Source organism: Sipha flava, unplaced genomic scaffold (assembly GCF_003268045.1).
Source record: "Sipha flava isolate LNK unplaced genomic scaffold, YSA_version1 181_pilon_pilon, whole genome shotgun sequence".
Lineage (NCBI taxonomy): Eukaryota > Metazoa > Arthropoda > Insecta > Hemiptera > Aphididae > Sipha > Sipha flava.
In genome coordinates, this window is record NW_020272220.1 from 400,374 (window position 1) to 421,419 (window position 21,046).

General features: G+C 25.2%; 1 protein-coding gene across 1 annotated transcript; it reads right to left on the minus strand.

Annotated features, from left to right (window-relative positions):
* Positions 1 to 5,100: 5,100 nt before the first annotated feature.
* On the minus strand, positions 5,101 to 17,524 carry LOC112680857 (paramyosin, long form). Its single transcript, XM_025551078.1, has 18 exons — positions 17,243 to 17,524; positions 16,776 to 16,832; positions 13,646 to 13,732; positions 13,411 to 13,577; positions 13,244 to 13,322; positions 13,057 to 13,176; positions 12,865 to 12,990; positions 12,592 to 12,788; positions 12,394 to 12,526; positions 12,107 to 12,323; positions 11,916 to 12,043; positions 11,732 to 11,844; positions 6,994 to 7,189; positions 6,401 to 6,529; positions 6,172 to 6,336; positions 5,892 to 6,098; positions 5,592 to 5,792; positions 5,101 to 5,517 (listed from the first exon to the last, which is right to left on the minus strand). The coding sequence occupies exons 1-18, from the start codon at positions 17,351 to 17,353 to the stop codon at positions 5,308 to 5,310; spliced, it is 2,643 nt and encodes an 880-aa protein (XP_025406863.1). The 5' UTR covers positions 17,354 to 17,524; the 3' UTR covers positions 5,101 to 5,307.
* Positions 17,525 to 21,046: the final 3,522 nt, after the last annotated feature.

A 21,046-nucleotide genomic window follows, 5' to 3' on the forward strand; every position in this document is an offset into this window, starting at 1 on the left:
TTAGCAAGGAAACCGTTCATTATTTAGAATTAGACATTCTTCTTGTTATGTATATGCGTGTTATATTTTAAAGTATTAGGTGATTAAAAAAAAATAACAATTTATATTTTGAAAATGTTTAGTTTCTAATACCTTTTTAAACTCATATCTATTACTACATAACTATTATCTTTGTTCTGTTTTATTAAAACAAATAATTTAATATAAATTGGTTTCCATAAAACTAACTTTCATAAAATAAAAATAAAAAGAGTTAGTATGGAAGATACTTGGTAAACTAGATTTGCAATATATCCTTAAATAGGTTTATAAAGAAGCTTCTCAGCAATAAATAATAAAAAAATGTACTAAATAGTTGTAACTAAAATTATTTGTACCTGAATTGTGTGTAGGAGTAATATTTTTGATAAATTACTGCTTTCATTGTCTAGTATAATTTTTGTATCCATTATTGACTTATATTTCATTCAGTCAAAACTTAGATCATAAAAGTTATTTAAAACTTCACCATATTTAATTTCAACTGTATTAAGTAAGTACACAGATAAAATTTAATATTATATAGTTATAGTCTCTAGATGTTTGTTACATAATTAAAATTAATGGTTTATTCATAACAACTTTATTTTTTAGACTAAAGTTATCTAGTAATTTTTATACTTTTTTATTTTGTTTTCAACATTATGTTGTAATTTGTTCATTGCACTTAGTAATTTCAAATTAGTTTTTAGTAGCATTAAGTGGTTTCATTATATATAATTTATTTGTTTATTTATTAGCAATTGATATACTTATATAATATATAATCTTATTAGATATTTTTATTTATTTGTTTAGTAATTGAGATAAGAATGGTAATTTAATCATATTGTAGAATACTATACATAAATTGAATATAATTCATGATTAGCTAATGTTATTTTCAGGAGCATATATAGACTAGTACTATTCAATTATTTATTACCAAATTATTATCTTGCAAAATAAATACCTACATTTTAAATATGCGGTTGTAAAAAAATTGAGCCCTAACAATATCTATAAAAATTTGAATTTTATGCTTAATTAATACTGTGCGAGTGACAAAAATCATGCAATTTAATATCTATTGTGATACCTAAGTATTTTCGAGAGAAGGACAATTATAATCGTTTAAATTGTTCTGTCAGAAATTCAGAATCTTGAATTAGTTAAACGAAAAATTCGATATAGTTAAATAGGTATGTAATAATGAATAGTTTAAATACTTAAAAATTATAATCTATCTGTAAGCTAGATCCTCAGTACTGATTGTTCATCTATAGCAGTGGTTCTCAAACTTTTTTTTCGCGTACCATTTGAGTATATTATTAATCAGTCACGTACCACTAATAATTAAAAATAGAACTATTCAAACTTTACATAGTTAAATGCATTTATTTTAAATAAAGACAGTAAAATACTAAAATAAAATTATTATTTATTCATTTACACAAATTTATTAGCGTTTATAAATTAATATATGAGTTAAATATCAATTTTTTTAGTTTCCATTCTACCACCATGCGGCCTTTCGCGTACCACCGTATAGTCTTTCGCGTATCATAGTTTGAGAACCATTGATCTACAGGAACTCAAAAATAAAAAAAATATACTTACAAACAACATTATTCATTAATTAATAACTATTAAAACAATTATAATATTATAATATGAATTAATACCATTTGCATAAATATACTACACACGTAACTAACGGTATCGGATCTAGAAAAATTGACACCCGGGGCTAATAAAATGCAGCACCTTTATATAGGTGGAAGCAGGAGCGTATTCAGGAATTTTTATGGGAGGGGGTCCAACATTTTTCTTTTATCTGATAATGGGAAATTAAAATACACTATATACTATTATTATACTATTTACTATTAAATCATTGAGTATGTAGACATTTTAATGGGGAGGGGTTTGGGAGGCGGAATAGATCACTAGGGGAGTAAACAAATGTATTGTTAATTATTTAATTTTATTAATTAAATGCCTAGAAATTATGTAGCTGATCCTCGTTATAAAAAATACTGGAAATTAAATATTGATGATGCATTAACATTAAGACACGCATTAAAAAATAATTATTTGTATTACTCTACAAGAGTTGGAGAAATTGGTTTTTTATTTAAAGGATATCATTAGATTTTCCCTAATATCAAAACTCGATTTTTAATTGAATGTGCAAGTTAAGAAAATCACAAAAATCGTTACAATTCACCTCATTTTACAGTAGATACTCAAATAATTTATTTAGAAAGTCTTCTCGTAGGTTAGGTTAGGTTAACTAGTGTTAACAATGATAATTTACCAGTATCTAATCACGTTTTAAAACTATTGACTAAACATCATTATCCACTTAATAATATTGAATTTTCATAGTTTTTTAAATTGGTTTATTATTATATACTTATCTCTTTAATAACATTCTTATTAGATTAAAATTACATAAAACTTCTTAAATTTCCGAAACTGGGTGTTTCTATGATTTTATATTGATTGTAGTTTTCGATTTATAAAATTAAAATTAAAAATGATTTTTACATACCGGGGTAGTTCTTCACGCGTCGTGTTTGAAAACAACATTTAGGTCACAGCCTCACGTGAAAAATATATCCCAGGTTCAAGGGCGCCCATAAGAAAATTCTCAAGGAGGTACAACATTTTAATTTATCAATCTATTTATAAATAGGAATGACCCACGGTATAGGAAGGGGCTTACAATTTTACATTATACTATTACATTATATATATTAAACTGGAAGACTATAAAATAATAATTATTTAACCAATTTACCATAAAAGTAATTTATTGAAAATGTTATTTAATTAATAATATAAATTGGCCACTTATAACATTAGTTATATTTATTAAAATATTAATTTACAAATATTATATAAATATTATGGTGATGTACACATACATACCGTATTTCTGGAAATACACAATATTTTAAGAATTGATAATTATCCAAAGAATAGAAATGAAAGGGTATTGTCATTTATAGCTGATAACCTGATTTTCCAAATTAAATAGATTTTTCATAAACAAATTATAGATTTTCATATATTAAATTAAATTTTTAAATTTTATTTAAATAAATATATTCTTATAATAGTAAACAATTTTCCAAGATTTTTGACATTTTCCAGGGGAGATATGTCCCTCCCTTCCCTCCATATGGGCACCCTTGTCCAGGTTCTAACTTGTAATGTTTAATGATAGTTTTAACACTCCTTATTGCGACTGGTGCCTATCCATTATACTATTATAGCGTCGAGTGCATTTTAGGGTCGCAAAAATGACGTTTGCCAGCCGCCATTCTAATCCACGCCCGGACAGGATGAACGCCAAAAACACCAGGCTTACGTTAACAGAAGTGGTGGATTATGAATAACTTATTCATAACCCACCAATTCTGTTAACTTATTCCGAATAAGTGTTTGTATTTAGATACTTACTAGTTAACATGAGATTTTTTACTATAGTAAATAATATAATTCCTTATCATTTACAATTATTATTTTTTCTCGGAAACAGAATTTAATTTCTTTATTAAATTGTTTGGATTAATATTTATAATCTACCTTTTTCTTAGTTGTATCATTATTTCATTTCGGAAGAAGTTTTATTAATAAATCATCACATTGGGTTCCGGCGCTGCCGAACTCAGACGTTAAGCGCACCATACACGTTACGATCGGTTTGTCGATTTGCTGACTAATTTAAGATTGACAGATACATTGATAGGTGTATAGTAATGTTTGTCTACCAATCGATGATTGACAAATCGATGGTTTGGAAGTATCGACCGGTCGATTGATGAACAGGTTGACGCATGTTTAGACACGTGTGTGGAGTAATTTATAAACCAACGCGACAATCCTGTTATTCTAGAATTAAAATTTAGTCAGTTTGTGCGCGTTCAGATTGTGATAGTGATTATAATTTTTTTTCTCTTTTCTATGGTCGACATACTTAATACTTAATTAACGAATACTTTAAAAATAAATAAATCAACGGCAGGATAAAGAATAGTTATTATACTTAAAACGTATACTTAACGTCGAACGTAATCACGAAATGTACAGTCTACTACAAACTGAATATTACCAAATACCAAACTTGGTATTCGTCCTATAGAAGTTGATAAACAAGTCGACAATTTGGTAGTTCCGTGTATGGTAAATAGTAGATAGTCAATTCGTTGATCAATTTGTGCTTCGACTAATCGACAAACCGATCGTTACGTGTATGATGCGCTTTACAATCGTGTCAACAGTTTAGTAGTTTTTATTATTATTTTTTTTTAATCAAACAGAGAGATCCTAAAGATCCTAAATGGTGATAGAAAAAAGAAAATGTATGACGGTCAAAACTTTTTAAAATGTATTGATATAATGTAATGATGTAATTCAAATTCGATACGGTTGTAACTATTATTCTTTCATTAAAATTAAAATATTGTAGTAGGTATTTAAAATTATATTGTCTATCATAACAAATACAAACAATTAAAAACTTAATTTAATTAGGCTTATGGAGAAATTAGGATGAATAGGATTAGGATGAAAATACATTAAAGTATTTGGTATTTTTTAGAGACCATACACCACATATCTAGAGAGGCTACCTTAATATAGCCTACTTATTATGGCTGTATGTGCTATTTTTGGGTTGTTATTTTGTTTCAGAAAAATTAGTAAATTAGTAATTTTAAAATTAATAGTAATACTACATCTAGATCTAAAGACATTCGAAAATTTTTTATAGTAGGTATTTAAGTACTTGTTTTATCTTTATTTACGTTTACATTACTTATAGATATAATGTTGAATAAACAAATTATTGTTTACAGTAAAAATTAATATTATGACTTTAAAAAACTGTAAATTAAAATAAAATAGGCACTTTTAATTATTTTATTAATTCATTTTATTGATGTAGACATTATGAAATACATATTACACTGAATGAAATTCATGAATAACCAAAAGTAGGCCTATCGATCGTAATGATATTTTTCAGCTTTTACTTGAAGAATATGATTAATTTAAAAGCAAATAGGTAATTAAGTTTATGTTAAATTTGTTGTGTTTAAAATTAAATATTTTTGTGGATATACTGAACACAAAACGGTCAAAATAGTTTTTAAAAGAGCGGTAAAAGCTAAAACGATTTGCGTCACGTGGAATAAATAAGGCCTAATTCGGTCGATTATTAAAAAAAAAAATAAATGTTACATAAATAAAAACAGAAAAGAATTGTTATTAAATTAATTAATATTGTTCTGAAGTCGTAGTTGTAGCTCTGGATTCTTGTACGACAAACACTTGTGAACCTGGCTGAGCTGATGTTGTTACAAAGCTCCTGTGCTTAGCACGGATTAATGACAGATTGCTTTCAGCAGTGTCGGCTCTGTCTTCTGCAGCTTCCAATTCTCTCTGGAATCGCCTCACTCGGCTCACGCTCTGATGGCTCATACCTTCCTATAAATGTATAAACAATAAATGTGTTAAACACGATAGAAATAAATAAAATCAGTCGTGGGATGTTCACATACCTGTTCTTGTAATTGCCTCTTGTAGATGTTGACTTTCTGGTTGACTTTATCTAGAGCCTCTTGCAAAAGTTGTACATTTTTATGATCTTCTTCGCTCTGTATGATCACTTCCTTTAGCGAACGTTCCTTCTTGCGTAGAATTTTAATACTCTCAGCGTGACGACGTTTCTCTTCATCGATTTCTAATTCCAAGTCACGAATCTGTTTTTTTTTTTTTTTTTAAATATTATGTATTATGTATATTATTGTATATTATACAATTAATTTTTAAAATAATAAATTATTATTATTATTACTCACTCTGGCTTCAAGTTTGCTAATAATGCGTTTGCCACCCACGATAGCGTTGGCTTCGACTTCTTCCAGACGAACAGAAAGGTTCTTAACTTCGATTTCCAGCGACTTTTTAATAGCTTCGATCTTAATCACTCTCTCTTGTTCTTCATGCAATATTTCAACTGTATGTTTCAATTCGATTTGCACGCGTTGATAACGTTCATCCGATACCTTTAAGATACATTAGGGTGAATAAAATACTATAGATTCAAAATTATATATTAACTCATGAATTGTTCCTTACTCTTAACTCTTTCGATACTTCTTCATAGTCTGATACCAGCTGGTGTAATTCTTGTTCGATCTTTGATCTAGATGATGATAAGTTAACGTTAATTGTCGTCAACTCATTTACGCGGCTCTGTGACTCTTCGTACATTTGTTCAACAGTTCGTTTGTTACGCAATGCCTAAATTAAATAGAAATTAAAACTTATTTTTTTGGAAATACTCGGTTAAATATTTTGTTCTCACATTATCGTAATTTCCACGGAGTTCTTCCATTTCTCCAGTAAGAGACTGAATCTTGCGCTGAGCAATAGCCAATTGATCCAATGTAACAGCCAATTGACGTTGGCCTTCATCATAATGAGCTTGCAATTCCTTTAGAAAATATTTTAGTATAAGAATAATTTACAATAATGATAATGTGGAATATGTTCAATTATAAGGAAATATGTCAGCTATTAAATGGAAATTATTAATCAATCTCTATTAGTAAAATATTATAAACATTTCTTTTTAAAATTTCTATTAGTATACAAGTAATAATAATCCTATTTATGTATTGTTTTATTGGTAATTATAAATGTTTTTTCTAGTTACATATATAAACACATAATTAGTTATATAAAAAAAACTAATTAGTCTGTTCTTGTTTGCTGATTCTTGGAAGTTGAAAGAATATTAATATTTTTTTATGTATAATAGTTAAATTAATTTCACTTTTATAACCAAAATAATATTTTTATAAAAGGAACCACATGTAACAGTATTTTAATAGACGTTCTTGTAAAATGTATGCAATATACGAGATATATAGAGATATATACAAAATAAAAATTTACCGTTAAGTGTAGGGATTGCTTTTTGATAGTTTTTTGTAGCTCAATATTATTCTTATTGGCTACATCCAAAGACATTTCCAGTTCAGTTATTTGAATATGAAGCTTCTTCTTGATGCGTGTTACTTCGGTTTTCAATTTAGTCTCGGCTTCAACGACACGAGCATTTAATTGTTCAATTTCGATGCTCGTTTGTTTGCTGAAAATATTAATTTACACAACATTTATTATTAATAAAATCATAATTACAAAAAATCTTAGTAAGAACAGTGAAATGTGTATTTAGTGTATTTCCCTTAGTAGTAGTTCCTTAATAGTACCTTCCATCTTCAAAATAATTTGAACTTTTGGCTTCGAACTTCCGGAGTTCATTAGAAATTTCATACAGAGGTTGTAGAATTTTTGTCTCGTCCAAAGAATTATATATATGAGTTAAATCAAAAATTGTTTTTTTTTTAATTTTAATTTCACCATTGTAGTTTTCTCTTGACGATACTTTTGATGTTATTAAATCTTCAGCAATATTTTTATGCGCGTTTCTCAGCAACGAGGCTTCGATGCTTTTAGCAGATCTACCCCGGAAGTTTTTGGACATTTTTTTTTTTAAATAGACGAATTCAACGTTAATATTGAAATGAGTTACGTTCACTGCCGATCGTCAATAATAACTGATTAATTTTTATAAATGTTGAGCCAGGTCAATCGAGTGTATTTATAAAATAAATCGAAGGTCTGCAGCCCGCGCCAATGTCGATTTACATAAAAGATTCTAATAAGCTTTATATATTTTTTTCTGTTTTCCAAACAGACGTCATTGGCGTGTTAAATATTCTTTCACAATGAAGTTCCAATAAAAATGTTTAAGAATTTTTTTAATGTCTATTTATAAAAGGTTTTTTTTAACATTTTTCATTTGTTTTGTTTATTTATTTTACTTACATATAAATCAAAATATGTATATTATATCCAATAGCAGGTAGTACCTATATAACTTCTGTACATTAAATATTGACCGACAGGGGGGGGGGGGGGGGGGGGTTCTTGACGGAAGTTTTTTTTACCCAAATAGAAAAAGAAATCAAAATTATTATAAGATTATCTCTTAGATTTTTCTCGTATAATTTCTGGAATAGGATTATGATATTTCTAATTATTAATTTACATAATCTCAGTTATAAATATTTATTAAAATTTTTATATGTATTTATAAAAATTGCTATTTCATATTTTTCTTGGTATGTTTGAACAATGTATAATATTTATATACTTTTATCTGTTAAATATTTTAGGTGTTCAGGCAGATAAACTCGGTGGAAGACATAAGCGCCAAAATGAGATAAAAAAAAAAAGTTGTATCGTACGAAAGCACTAAAATTCTAGGTACCTTTGTGCTACGGTTAAATAACAAACAGTAAATTTAGAACTATATCATTAAAAAACTTAAAAAAAAAAAACTAATCGTTATCGACAAATTTTTAATTTTTTATTGGCATTATAAAATTGCAATCAACCAATTTATTAAATTTATATTTATTTGTTATGATATGCCATTTTTGTACTTTTGGCGCTTATTTCATATGTTGGGTATAACAGGTACCTACATGATATTAAATTGGCGCATATGTTATTTAGCCGATTAACTAATACTTTAATCCTTAGTGAAATTTCAAGAGGAAAATCTTACTAGTTCTTTGTGATAAATATCCTAATAATAATTACTTTTAAGTTAAAATATTTTGATTATGCAATTAAAATCTTTCGTCTTAGATAAGAATGATTTTTAAGTTATAAAATAATGTATACATTTATTCCTATTGTAATATTAATGCACCATGGATAACAAATTGTAAACACAAATCCAAAATGATAATATTAAATGGTGTACATTAAATACATAAATAAACTACATTAATTATATTTTATAGTTAAATAAATATTTCATAATTGAGAAATAGGTCAATGTCACAAATAGGTAATGCATTAAAATTGAGCCAATTATTACACTGTAGATCAATTTTTCTAGTGTTCATAAATTTTAGAGTTTATAAATTTAAATTTGTCGGAAGACTAAAATATTTAGAATATTTACTGACTTATTTATCTTGTAATTTAACAATTGTTTAAATACCTACAATAGTAAACAAATATTATAATTTTTATTTAAGTCTTATTTGGAATTTTGGGAGATTTCATGTCTTGAGACAGTTTCAATGGTATTTCCATTCCAAAATAATAATTTAGCAGCCAAAAAAATATCGTAATATACAGCGCTTGACTTGAGGGGGGGGACACAGGGGGACGGAGTACCCCAACTAATTTTCAGAAATTTTAGCGACCCCCTACTATTATTACGTTATAATTATAATGCTCAACAAGTCTTGGGGACGCTATTTTCTTTAAAATAAACAGAGTCCCTCTTTTTTAATTTTGCCAAGTCAAGCACTGGTAATATGTATTTAGATCAAATTAAGTATTAAATATACAACCATTTGTTTTTTAATGTTAGAGTTTATACTATATAGAATGAGATTTAGGATATCATAAGTTATGAGTATGTAGGTACTATTTTGTCAATTTTAAAAGTCTCAGATATATACTCAGTAACATCCTATAAAAAATATAAAGTACTATTTTCCAGAAATTATGATTTGGACTATATGTGTTGGTTAAAACTAAAACTAGAGTAAAATGAATTCTTATGTTTTTGGCGAATATTAAGTGATACAAAATACAATTATGAGTCATATTATAATTTTGGAAGTCATTCAATTATTTGGATTGGTGCCAAAGTGTATTTGGTTGATTTGAAAGTAGGTCAACAATTGTACTTATAAATAGTTACAATTTTTAGTGTTATGAAAAATTAACAAATAACTTTTTAATAATATTTTCGATAGATAGAACTAGTTATACAATATGTGAAATTACCAAATATTTTCAAAATTATGAAGTAAACTATAAAAAAAGATGCAAATTAAATGATAAAAAAAATATAGATATGACTATCCAAATTATATAATTGATTATTTTAATTAATATTAATATTATAAAATTTAAATTACTTTTTGATAACTTATAACTCAATGAAATAATTTTAAAATAAAACAATCATATTTTGAAGTGTTATTATTTTATACAAAATTAATAGTTTATCATAAAAAATCATTAATAGTAATTATTTAATAATTTTTATTATTTTTTAAATTGCCAATAAAAATAAAAAATAAAAATAGAAATTGTCATTTGAAAATTAAAAGTATTTTTATATATAAATATTGAATTTATAGCTACAATATAAAAATAGAAAATTACAAGTCAGTTATAACATTGTACTTAGAATAATATGAATGTAAAATTCTGTAAAAAAAACCAATATTTTTGGTTTAATTTTAATAAAATATCTATACATATATTATAATATTGGTTTCATTTATTAGAGAGACTCTAAATATTAAATATTCTAGATAATAAAAGAATTGATTTTGAATGCCTAAATATTTACACCCAGAAATAAAAAAAATATCACTTATAATTATAAAAATTATAGTTAAATGAAAATATATTTTTTTTGTTTTTTATACATAATTATTCATAATGAAATTGTATTAAAAAAATTTAAAATGTTTTAATATTTTGGAACATTGTCAATATCGGATTTAGCGGGGTTTCATAGAGTGCAACGCACCAGGTCCTCAAGTTCTAAAACCAAAATCTAAAATCGAAAATTGTCTGTTTCGTTATTTTTTATGCTATTTTTTTATTTACTTATTAATTAAGGTACTTAAATTTCGTTTTTTTTTTAATTATACAGTATGTAATATATATATAAATGTTATATTGGGCAATTTTTTTTTTAAGGAGGTTTCAATTGGTATATGCACCCTGGCCTACTGAGACTTACATCCAGCACTGAACATTGTTAAAATCGAATTAATTTAAAATTTAACATTGGTTTTATAAGAACTCTATTTTTTACATTTTTTATATAAAATAAAAGCTTTACTCTGTCTTTTGGTACCATATAGGATAAATCTAATGTATTTTTAAGCATGCAGCATTTTAAAGTATTTTATGGTGATTAGTAACAAGTTTAGTCCAAACTGTTAAATTTAAATTTTACTCAATTATAACATTATTTTTTTTATAATGATACCAATTATTTATTATTAATTAGATGATAAATCAATTTTCAATTGCTTATATTTTTATTTTCATCATATCTCTTTTTTAGGAGTTTATGAAGAAATAACATTTATTAGCAGTGCCGTAATTGAACTACTCGAGACCCGTGTGCAAATCAAAATCTTGAGACCTCTTATCATTGTAAATTTTTGAGCATTTGGCCTTTTGACGCCCCATAATATGATATGTGGCCCAAGGCCTATGTACAATGCACACTCTGCAGAGGCAGAGGCACACCCGATTTTTACGGCTCTGTTTTTTAGTTATTATATTTTTGACGAGAAGTCTAAAATAAACATTTGTGATAACAATATTATCTTTATTTTAATTTTGGCATAATTAAGAATTTATTTTGATGTGCCTACAACTTATTAATGTATTAGTTAGAAACACATTCGATTGTTTCATCATATATTATTGTGAATTGAACATTTAGCCATTTATGTTTTATTTGTTTGAACTATAATTTGTTAAAGCAATACTATTTTTATTCTAAAAACTAATGCTATTAACTCAGTAAATTTTTAGTGAATAAAATAACCCATAAATAAATAAATACCGAATAGATTCAATTTCTTCGTCTTTTTCAGCAAGACGTTTTTCAGCTTCGTGTCTGAATTGAGTAAGCTCAGCAGACAATCGGAAAGCTCTACCTTCCTCAGCTTTTCTTCCCTACAATATCAATATTGAAGCTATAATTATAAAATTAAATCGATAAATAATAATATTATATGTATATATACAGCTTCAGCTTCTTTGTAAGCAGCGCTAAGTTCATCACGTTCATTTTCCAATCTTCTAAGTTCCAATTCCAACTCGTGTAATCTCCTGTTGTATTCAGAAATGGTGTTCTTAGCGTCGTGTAAATCATCTAAATTGAAATTATTGTTACAAAATTGATTTTCATGGAATATATTATATGAATTATATTTACCAGCCAATTTTTTGTTTTCACGAGTAAGTTGATCCTTTTGTTCTCTGGTTTTGTCCAATTCGTGAGTTAATCGTTGAATTTCATTTTGCTTATTCCTCAAGTCCCTCTGACCTTGTTCAAACAATGCAGTGGTTTCATCAAGACGTGTCTTCAAGTCAATGTTAACTCTTTCTAAATGTTCGACACGTTTTTGTAAGTCTCTTGCAGTGTTGTTGGCCTGAGAAATTATAATGTTGTTTTAATGATTTCAATATATACATTTCAATATAAAAAAAAATATAAAATACTTTTTCCAAGTCTATGATCAAAACTTCAACTTCACTTTGTAATCTAGACTTTTGTTTTTCCAAATTGTTAACTTTAACCAAAAGTGTTTCAATATGTTCCTCTTGTTCTTGGATACGTGCTGAGTATTTGCGACTAAAATATATTATTTAAATATAAATAAATTTAAGCTCTTTAATTTGCTTATTTGTTTTAATCACCGTAGCTCTTCAACTTCTTCCGCCCTAGCAGATGCTTCAGAATCATATTTCGATTTCCATGCTTGAGATTCACCATTAGCCTTGATTAGTTGTCTCTCAAGGTCTAAACGAGCCTCAGATTCTTCTTCTAATTGAACTCTTACTGATTCTAATTCAACTTCAACCGAATGTAAGTTAGCTTCCAAAAGTGAACGTCTCTAAAATATCAATATATTTAAGATAATTATTAGAAATAAGTTTATTTTTATTGTGAACTTAATAAATTGTTATTACTCTTTCGTCATCTTCTAATCTCCTACGAGCATCTTCTAATTGTCCAGCGATTTGTGATTTAAGATAAGATGTGTTCTCAATTGATACTTTTAAATCTTGAACTTCTTTGACTAATTCAATATTTTCCTAAAACCATAATGATTATTTAATTATTTATTTAAAAATATTTAGAATTTATTTTTTGTTTTTAACCTGTGACAAACGGGTTTTGATAGAAGTGATTTCAGTAACAGTTCTTGTTATTTCTTCAATACGAATATTAAGTTCGTGAATAGTGATCTCAAGCTTTTCAATTGTCTTGATGGAAGTAAACTGAAATTATAAATAATAAAAAATGAGTCATAATTAAAATATTTTAATTTTAATTTTTTATAAATACTTTTTCCTTGTTGATATTTTCAATTTGTGCCAATAATTCGTATACTTCTTGTTGGAATTTAATCTTTTCTTTTTCGGTCCTAGAAAAAGTAGCTCATTATATAGATATATATATATAATATAAAACATTAAATTTCACTAATTTAAACGAAAATTTATTTCACCTACCTAGCTTTTGCCTTTGCGAGTTGGTCCAATTGTTCTTGGAAATCAACGACAACTTCTTGATGCTTTTTACGCAAAAGATGTGCGGTTTCTTCGGATTCAATGTGAACATCTTCCAACAGTTTCCTAAGTTTCGTTAATTCTGTATCGCGTTTTTTGTTAATTTCAAACTAGTTAAATTAACAAAAACAAGTCTTTATTAGTTAATGTTTATAATTTTTAAAGTTTGATAAATTACTTGGCTTTCGGCTCCACCTTCAGCTTCTTCTAAACGTTCACTGAGTGCTATTAATTGCACACTATAATCAGCCTTTTCTCTTTCAATCTGAATAATAAATAAAAGTAATTTATTATAAAGATATTCTGTCTTATACTCTATTATATGATGAATATTCTTTGTCGTTTAAAAATGAAAAATAATAACGTGTATAGCGAGAAAAATGAATTACTTAGAATATTGTTGAGTTACCCATTTTGTTAGAAATTAAAGCTTTTTTTAGGATGAGTAACACAGTACAATATGTTTATAAACTTATAATTTTATACCTAATCAATAATAATTATTATAAATAAATTAATAATATAATTATTTTCTTTTGTTACAATGAGCCTAGAAAGCTTAGAAAGCCTTAATTTTTAGTAGAACACTTATGATAATTTATATTGATTAAATATTACAATAACAAATTAAACTAAATTATAAAAATTAAATAAATCATTAAAGTATTGTACCAATATTTCATTGTACCGCGTTATTATATGTGATTTTTTTTTTCTACAAAATTAGATTATCTAAACTTTATGTTTAACATCATTCATATTAGTAATTAAAATATCTTAACATTTTTATTTATAATCAACTATATTGTTTTTAGTACGTTGTAATCAGTCAAAGTTTATGTGGTTACAGTGTTTGGTTTTCATTTTTAAAATGTTTTAGGTAGGTACTCGCCAAAATTCAAAAATAAACATTTAAGTTAGATTAGGTGAATCAAATGTGCAGATTGACACATGTCAATGAAACCAGGCTAAATTCCATTCGTAAAAATATAACTGGATGGTCAGCTTAGTGGCTGTTCACACTTCATTCGTCTCGTTCGGCATAGCATCACTTTCTTTGTGCTTATTTTTAGAATACCTTTCTTAAGCTCCGTGCCAAAAAAAATTTAACTTGCGATTTATAAAATAAAAAGGATTAAGGTTTTTCAATATTATTAAAAAGTTAATACAATAATATATATAACATAAAGATTTACTTTTGTAACCAAAATAAGATTTAATTTATTTTATGTAAGTTTTTGGTATTATCGTTTAGGAAAAAATGTTTTTCTTCTGATCTTGAATTTGAAGTGTATTAAATTTGATACGAAAATATGCTTAAATATATAATAATTTTTGAAAAATAGGTATGTATTATTTGAATTTTAAATTTACATTCATTTAAGTTCCTAATTTTGATAATAGCTTATTAATTAAGTATTTCTTAAGTTTCCTGATCTATAAAGCGATACAACACAAATATAATTTATTTTATTAATTATTCATGAAAGTTATGTTTATAAATATATATTATATTTATATATACAACATTTTTTTTTCAAGCTGCAGAAAAAAGTTATTGGTATTAATATTTTCAGAAACTTTTAAAATTGTAAATGTATTAATTAATTAATTCCAATTTAAATTATCAATATGCAAGTTTATTCAACAGCTTATTATTATGAGCATTACAAAGTTATAATTTTGTAATTATACTATTGACTTTTTAAATTGATTATAGCATTTTTATAATTATTACATTGTAGCTTGTTATTTATTTATTTATGTTTCTATTTGTTTTGCTTATTTATATACTTTAATCCGTTACCACATTTGTTTTTATTTTATTTTATTCTGTAATTATTTTTTGTTTTGTACACCAATATCACATACTATATGCAATAAAAAAAATAAATAGATTACACAGTTATAGTATTTTAGGAATTTATAAAAGTCTTACAGATTTAGAATTTAACATATATCAACATAATTTAACACAAATTTTAATTTACATTTGTAATCTAAGTCAGAAATTAAAGAAATGAAATATTTTTGGGAATTATAAGTTTTAAAAATGTTTAAATTAATAAATAATTTTGATTGCTTAGAATGTTTAAATTATATTTATATAAGAGCATAAAACAATGATGCATAAAATGTTCATCATTTTTTACTTTTTTGATATTTCAATTTGAAAATTCATTTTATTTAGTAACTATTCGTTTTAAGATCAAAAAATTAAAAATAAAATACCATTCGGAAAAATTTAATAAAAGTTTGACTCTATTTTATTATATTTATATAATTATAAATAAAGGTTATTGATATATTGTTTATTGAAATGTTAGGTGAAATATTATGTGTTCTGATTTTTTTCTTTATTAAAATTTAATACCTATTAAATTTTAAAATATTAAAAATGACATAGAACCAGTAAAAAATTGACGAATTTCTTTTATGCAGTGAATATTTGTAGGAATATCGTTGGATAACTCAAAATACACCTAAATATGTTTTTAAAATCTAAATAAAAACCGAGTTATTGAAAATAACTGAGCTTACGAATATGTTAATCAGTTTTATTATTAGACCGTATCTAGTATCGTGTGTAAAATAATATTTAGGCATATCACGATGGCTTTAGCTTATATTATGTAATTACTGTTGCCAGGATTCGACGATCTGTTAATATTTTTTAGCATTTTTATATTTTGGTCATTTGCCATGGCAAACAGTGGGAAAATAGATTTGAACTGTCTCATAATTCTGGCAACCATAAAGAAAAGTACTTCCTCACCCCGCTATCGTTGACTATGGTAATTAAGCTGTCCTGCGGTTATTTATAACATAGTGTTGACTTATTTAAAGGAATTCATGTATTTTACTCTTGGTAATACAAATACTTTTGGATCCGATTACGATTGGTAACTAACAAAAATAAGGTGTACACCCAATTTATTTTAAATAATAAGGGAAATCAAGAAATTTAAATCATAATTTTGACAAAAGTTAAGAAATTAAAATTACTCAAACTAAATTTATAATATTATGTTAATTGTATACTCTGTATTTACAGTTAAATAAAAGTTTATATTTGAAATATTGAAAAAAACAAAATTTTTCTGAAAATATGTTAAATATTTTCTTATTATTATTTTGGAAAATTCTTAAATATACCAATGTCTACTAGATTATTTTTGGAGTATACTAAAGACTATTGATTACATTTAATACAAAAAAATAAAACAATTCGTCTGCATTATGTTTTTATCTCAATTAAATAGTAACTTCACTTTACGATTGACATCAACGTTATATTATGTACTTACACGTTGTCGAAGTTCACGTTCAGATTCTAAATCTTCTTGCAAAAGTCTGATCTTATCCTAAAGGGAAAAACAAACGTAGGAATTGGTTAATCAAATCAAAACAGTAAATTTATTTAATTGTTTATATTGTAAGGGGCTTGAGGGTAGGCGGCTTCACACCGTGCTTCCTTCAGACTACCAAGAAGAAGAAACCTCTCTCCACCTACCTCAAAAAAGCTATAATTCCCTATTCCATTTTTCTTAAATCTGTGAACAAAATATTTTATAGTCTCAATTGACCATTATGAACAATATTCGTTCTTCTTCTGGCAGCTGAAGATGATTAATAAACCTGAAAAATGTGATTTATTCTATTTTTATGGTACCTAAACATAGTGAGTTGATAGCTTTAGGGAAAAATATTATTGGATATATGATTATGTAACTCTGATGAAATTTAGTGTGCATGTAATTTTGTTTTTACTTACTTCAAGCCGAGATAAAGCGCTGAGGTCGTGACTGTAGTCGATGTTTATGTCAGCGTTTCCGCCTCCGACCGATCGGTAACTGTAAGACTTAGTCGTCTTGGTTGAAGACATGTTTACACCAAATAAAACGAACGGTTAAAAAATAATTTTTTTCAGTATCACTAGAACTTTGAAATCGCACTTAAGGTTGAAACCGAAAATATTATAATTATTTTTAGATTATCCAAGCGCTGAGGATGGACCGAGCTGAGCTGCCGTACTTAACTGAAGGCTGTGCGTCCGACTAGTACTAGCCCCCATTTTCACGCCCACTCACAAGTTTCTCCCTCCACATACTTTTTGTTTACTTCTAGGGCTGGAGAGTAACGAACTTGAACATTTGAGGTCGGCTCTTTGTGTCCTTGAAAGACATATCTAGCTAAAAATTACTGGAAATAAATACCACACAAAAAGATGCAAGCATTTTTAATGATTATAATTATTTCAAAAATTAATATCTACATATTTAAAACTAATCCCAAAAGTATATTTATTTGCACTATTTTTAGCATCATATTTTTTTTAAGTTAAGGTTCAAAAATACACAATGAAAAAAATAGTTGCCAGAATATACATTTATATAGTGGTTTTATATCTACAACGATAAGAAGTAATTTCAGAATAACTTTAATATTTAATTTAAAACGTTTAGGTATGTTTCTATATTATAATTTGGTACTATTGAATTGAATTCTAACATTTAAAAATTTAAGTAAAATTAAAATTAAATTATTATACTACAAGAAAAAGAAAATTTTTTGTTTTAAGATATTAATATGTAATAGGGAAATAAATAAAAGTCGGTCATTATTTAGTGACCGTTCCTTATACTTAATAGTTTCATTAATGCTCATATTAATAATTAATAATATAATAATAATCAACTTATATTGGTTTCTATTAGTTAATTATAAGTTATTGCTAAGTAAATAAAAAATGATGTTCTTAATTATTTTTTATCAAAAAGCTTTTGGAAAACGGAATATGTGATAATTAAAGACCGGATTTACATGCATCCTAAATTGTAAAATATACACATTAAAATACACTAAAAATAGTTAAAATATGTAAGAATGAAATGAAAAACATGCAAAATAAAATTTAATTTTTATTTAATTTTATATTTGATTTTATTTTGAAGTGATAATTATTTATTCATTTTATTAAACTTTAGAATGTTGGGCATTTTACTGTTTAAAAGTAAATTGGTTAATTACAAAATAATTTTCGGCGAAAAAACACGTATACTCAATACATTAACTTGGCCAAAACATTATTCTTAGAAACAATTTTCTTGTATTTATAAATGTAGCAGAGGTTGTAATAATGTACCTATTTACTCCTATGTTCTTTCGGATATTTTATAAACAAGATTAGATAAAATAGGTAAAGCCATGTCTCCAGTATAAAACTCGTATAACTAACCTATGAAAATTTATTAATCTACTTTTAGCGTTCGAATATTCTTTGAGAGGTAAAATATTTGATGTATAAACATACCTATAATCTGTTTTTTTTTTTTTAACTCAACACCTTTTTTTGATTGTTAGTTATATATTTGCACATTATTTTTGTTAAAATATTGAAAAATATGCTGAACATATAATAACGTCAGAATATTCAGAAATTTGTTGTATAAACCGATATCATTGATAATGTATACCTTTTAGCATATTTGACAAATCTATTAGGCTATTTAATTTATAAATAATAATTGCTGAAGTTTATTTTATTTATTGAGTTGAATATGACTTAACTGATGGATATTTGTTTTGCAGAAAATAATATTTTTATTATTACCACTAATTTAATGAATATAATGAAAATAATTTACTAAATTTTATTTTCTGTTTTTTTTTTTTTTTTTTTTATGCAATTGAATTGTAAACCACAAAATTATAAAATGCAATGTACTTGACATCCTTTAATGTGTTAGTTTCAGAAATATCTGAAAAAAATTTAAAATGAAGATGTTATTCTTTTAAAATGTATAAAGTAATAAACAATTATTTTGTAAGAAAAATAATATTTATTATTTTTTCATATTATATATTATGCATAGTATTTAGCAGGTGAATGCTTATTTCATAAAAATACAAAATTAGACAATATATTTTATGTATGTATATTGTTATAAGATAAATAAATAAATTATTAGTTTTAATTTATAATTAATAATAAAATTTAAGATAAATACATTATGAAGAGTGAAAAAGTGTATCTATTTTATTTTCATAACAAAAAAAACAATCCAATAAAAGCCATTGAAAAGTGTCTATTAAGTAAGAGTTCATTGAATAAGTGACAATCGATAACCTATTTTATAAAAGTTAAATTGTTACTATAATTGTATTATTTTTTGTACACCTATATTACATTTCGGCTTTAATATTTTGTATGTGCCTTTATTGTTTTATAATATTGTATTTTTGAATTTCCTTAAATTTTTATTTTGATTTGATATAACTATTTTTTTATGTCTTAAATATAAAAAATAATATATGAAAAATAATTTCAGTTTCATATAATTTTTATTTATACTTTAACTATCGGCACATTGTTTCACGTTATTTTATGAATATAGATAATAATAACCGTTTTAATAATTAAAACGGTTAATATTATTCAGAATTATTCTGATTTGATATCTTAATAAAAATCTACTAAATGTGGTGATGATTTTGACGAGATTTAGTTAACTTTTTATGCTTAACTTTCATTTTAATTTAATTTTGACCAATATTATGATATTTTATCTTGATGTATATAATATAATATGTTAACATTTTTATATGTATATAAAATTATGTGAACTAATATTTTTTTAGAACATTAAAAATACATTTTAGACGCATTTCTGAAAAACATGTTAAGCATAACACTTAAAATATACTATTGTTAAAATGTTCAGTTAAATATAATATTCAGAGCTTTTAAATATTTTGGTGTGTTGTCCTAGTTTCGTGATTTATCATGAAGATTTTTTTAACTTCTGATATTCTATATCTTCACCCATAATTTAAAATGGTGAAATGTACATAGTTAATGACAGGGAAACGGATTATTTTGATTAATATTTATTTGTTGAAATTATATTACTATATCTTAAACTGACGAGTTATAATTTATATGGCTTCATCTGCTAAGTATATATTGTGTCAAGATGACATGTCGTTAAAAATACGATTTGTGTCATTCATGTGAGGACTAGTTATTTTTTGTGTACATTTACGTTGGCATTTGAAAAAAATCCTTTGATGTAACTAATGTATGTTTACAATAAATATTTCCAAATTTAATTAAAAATGTTTTTCTATTTTTTATTATCACATTTTCTAATTATATTTGTAATAGGTACATGTTAAATTTATAAAGTTATAAAATTATATATCTGATGACTTGTGCGTATTATTTAAATAATTATATTCAATTAAACTTAAATATAATTAATGTAACACATTGAAAAGTAATTGTATTAATGTTGTCAAATAATTTTAATATACAAAATTATGGAAATAGCAGTATATTGTAAATAATATTAATATTATACTATTTTACCTACTTAATATTACTTTGAACTATACATTTTATTAGTTTGAAAAGTGTTGATTTAGAATATCAAAAATATCAATTAAAATATGAAATTACCATCACGTACTTGTATTTAAAATTATTGAACTGAACAAAAATAGTTACTGATTATATTACCATGGCCATGGCCATTTTCTTCTACTGTTTATTATTTTCTCCATTTTTTTAATTTTT

Bases quoted from the DNA above. Each gene is read 5' to 3' on its own strand.
- LOC112680857 (XM_025551078.1), bottom strand. From the start codon at position 17,353: ATGTCTTCAACCAAGACGACTAAGTCTTACAGTTACCGATCGGTCGGA. The intron at 13,177-13,243 runs GTATTTATAAAA...TTATAATTTCAG, and splicing joins AAAATATCAACAAGGAAAAA to TTTACTTCCATCAAGACAAT. The intron at 12,789-12,864 runs GTAATAACAATT...TTGATATTTTAG, and splicing joins GATTAGAAGATGACGAAAGA to AGACGTTCACTTTTGGAAGC.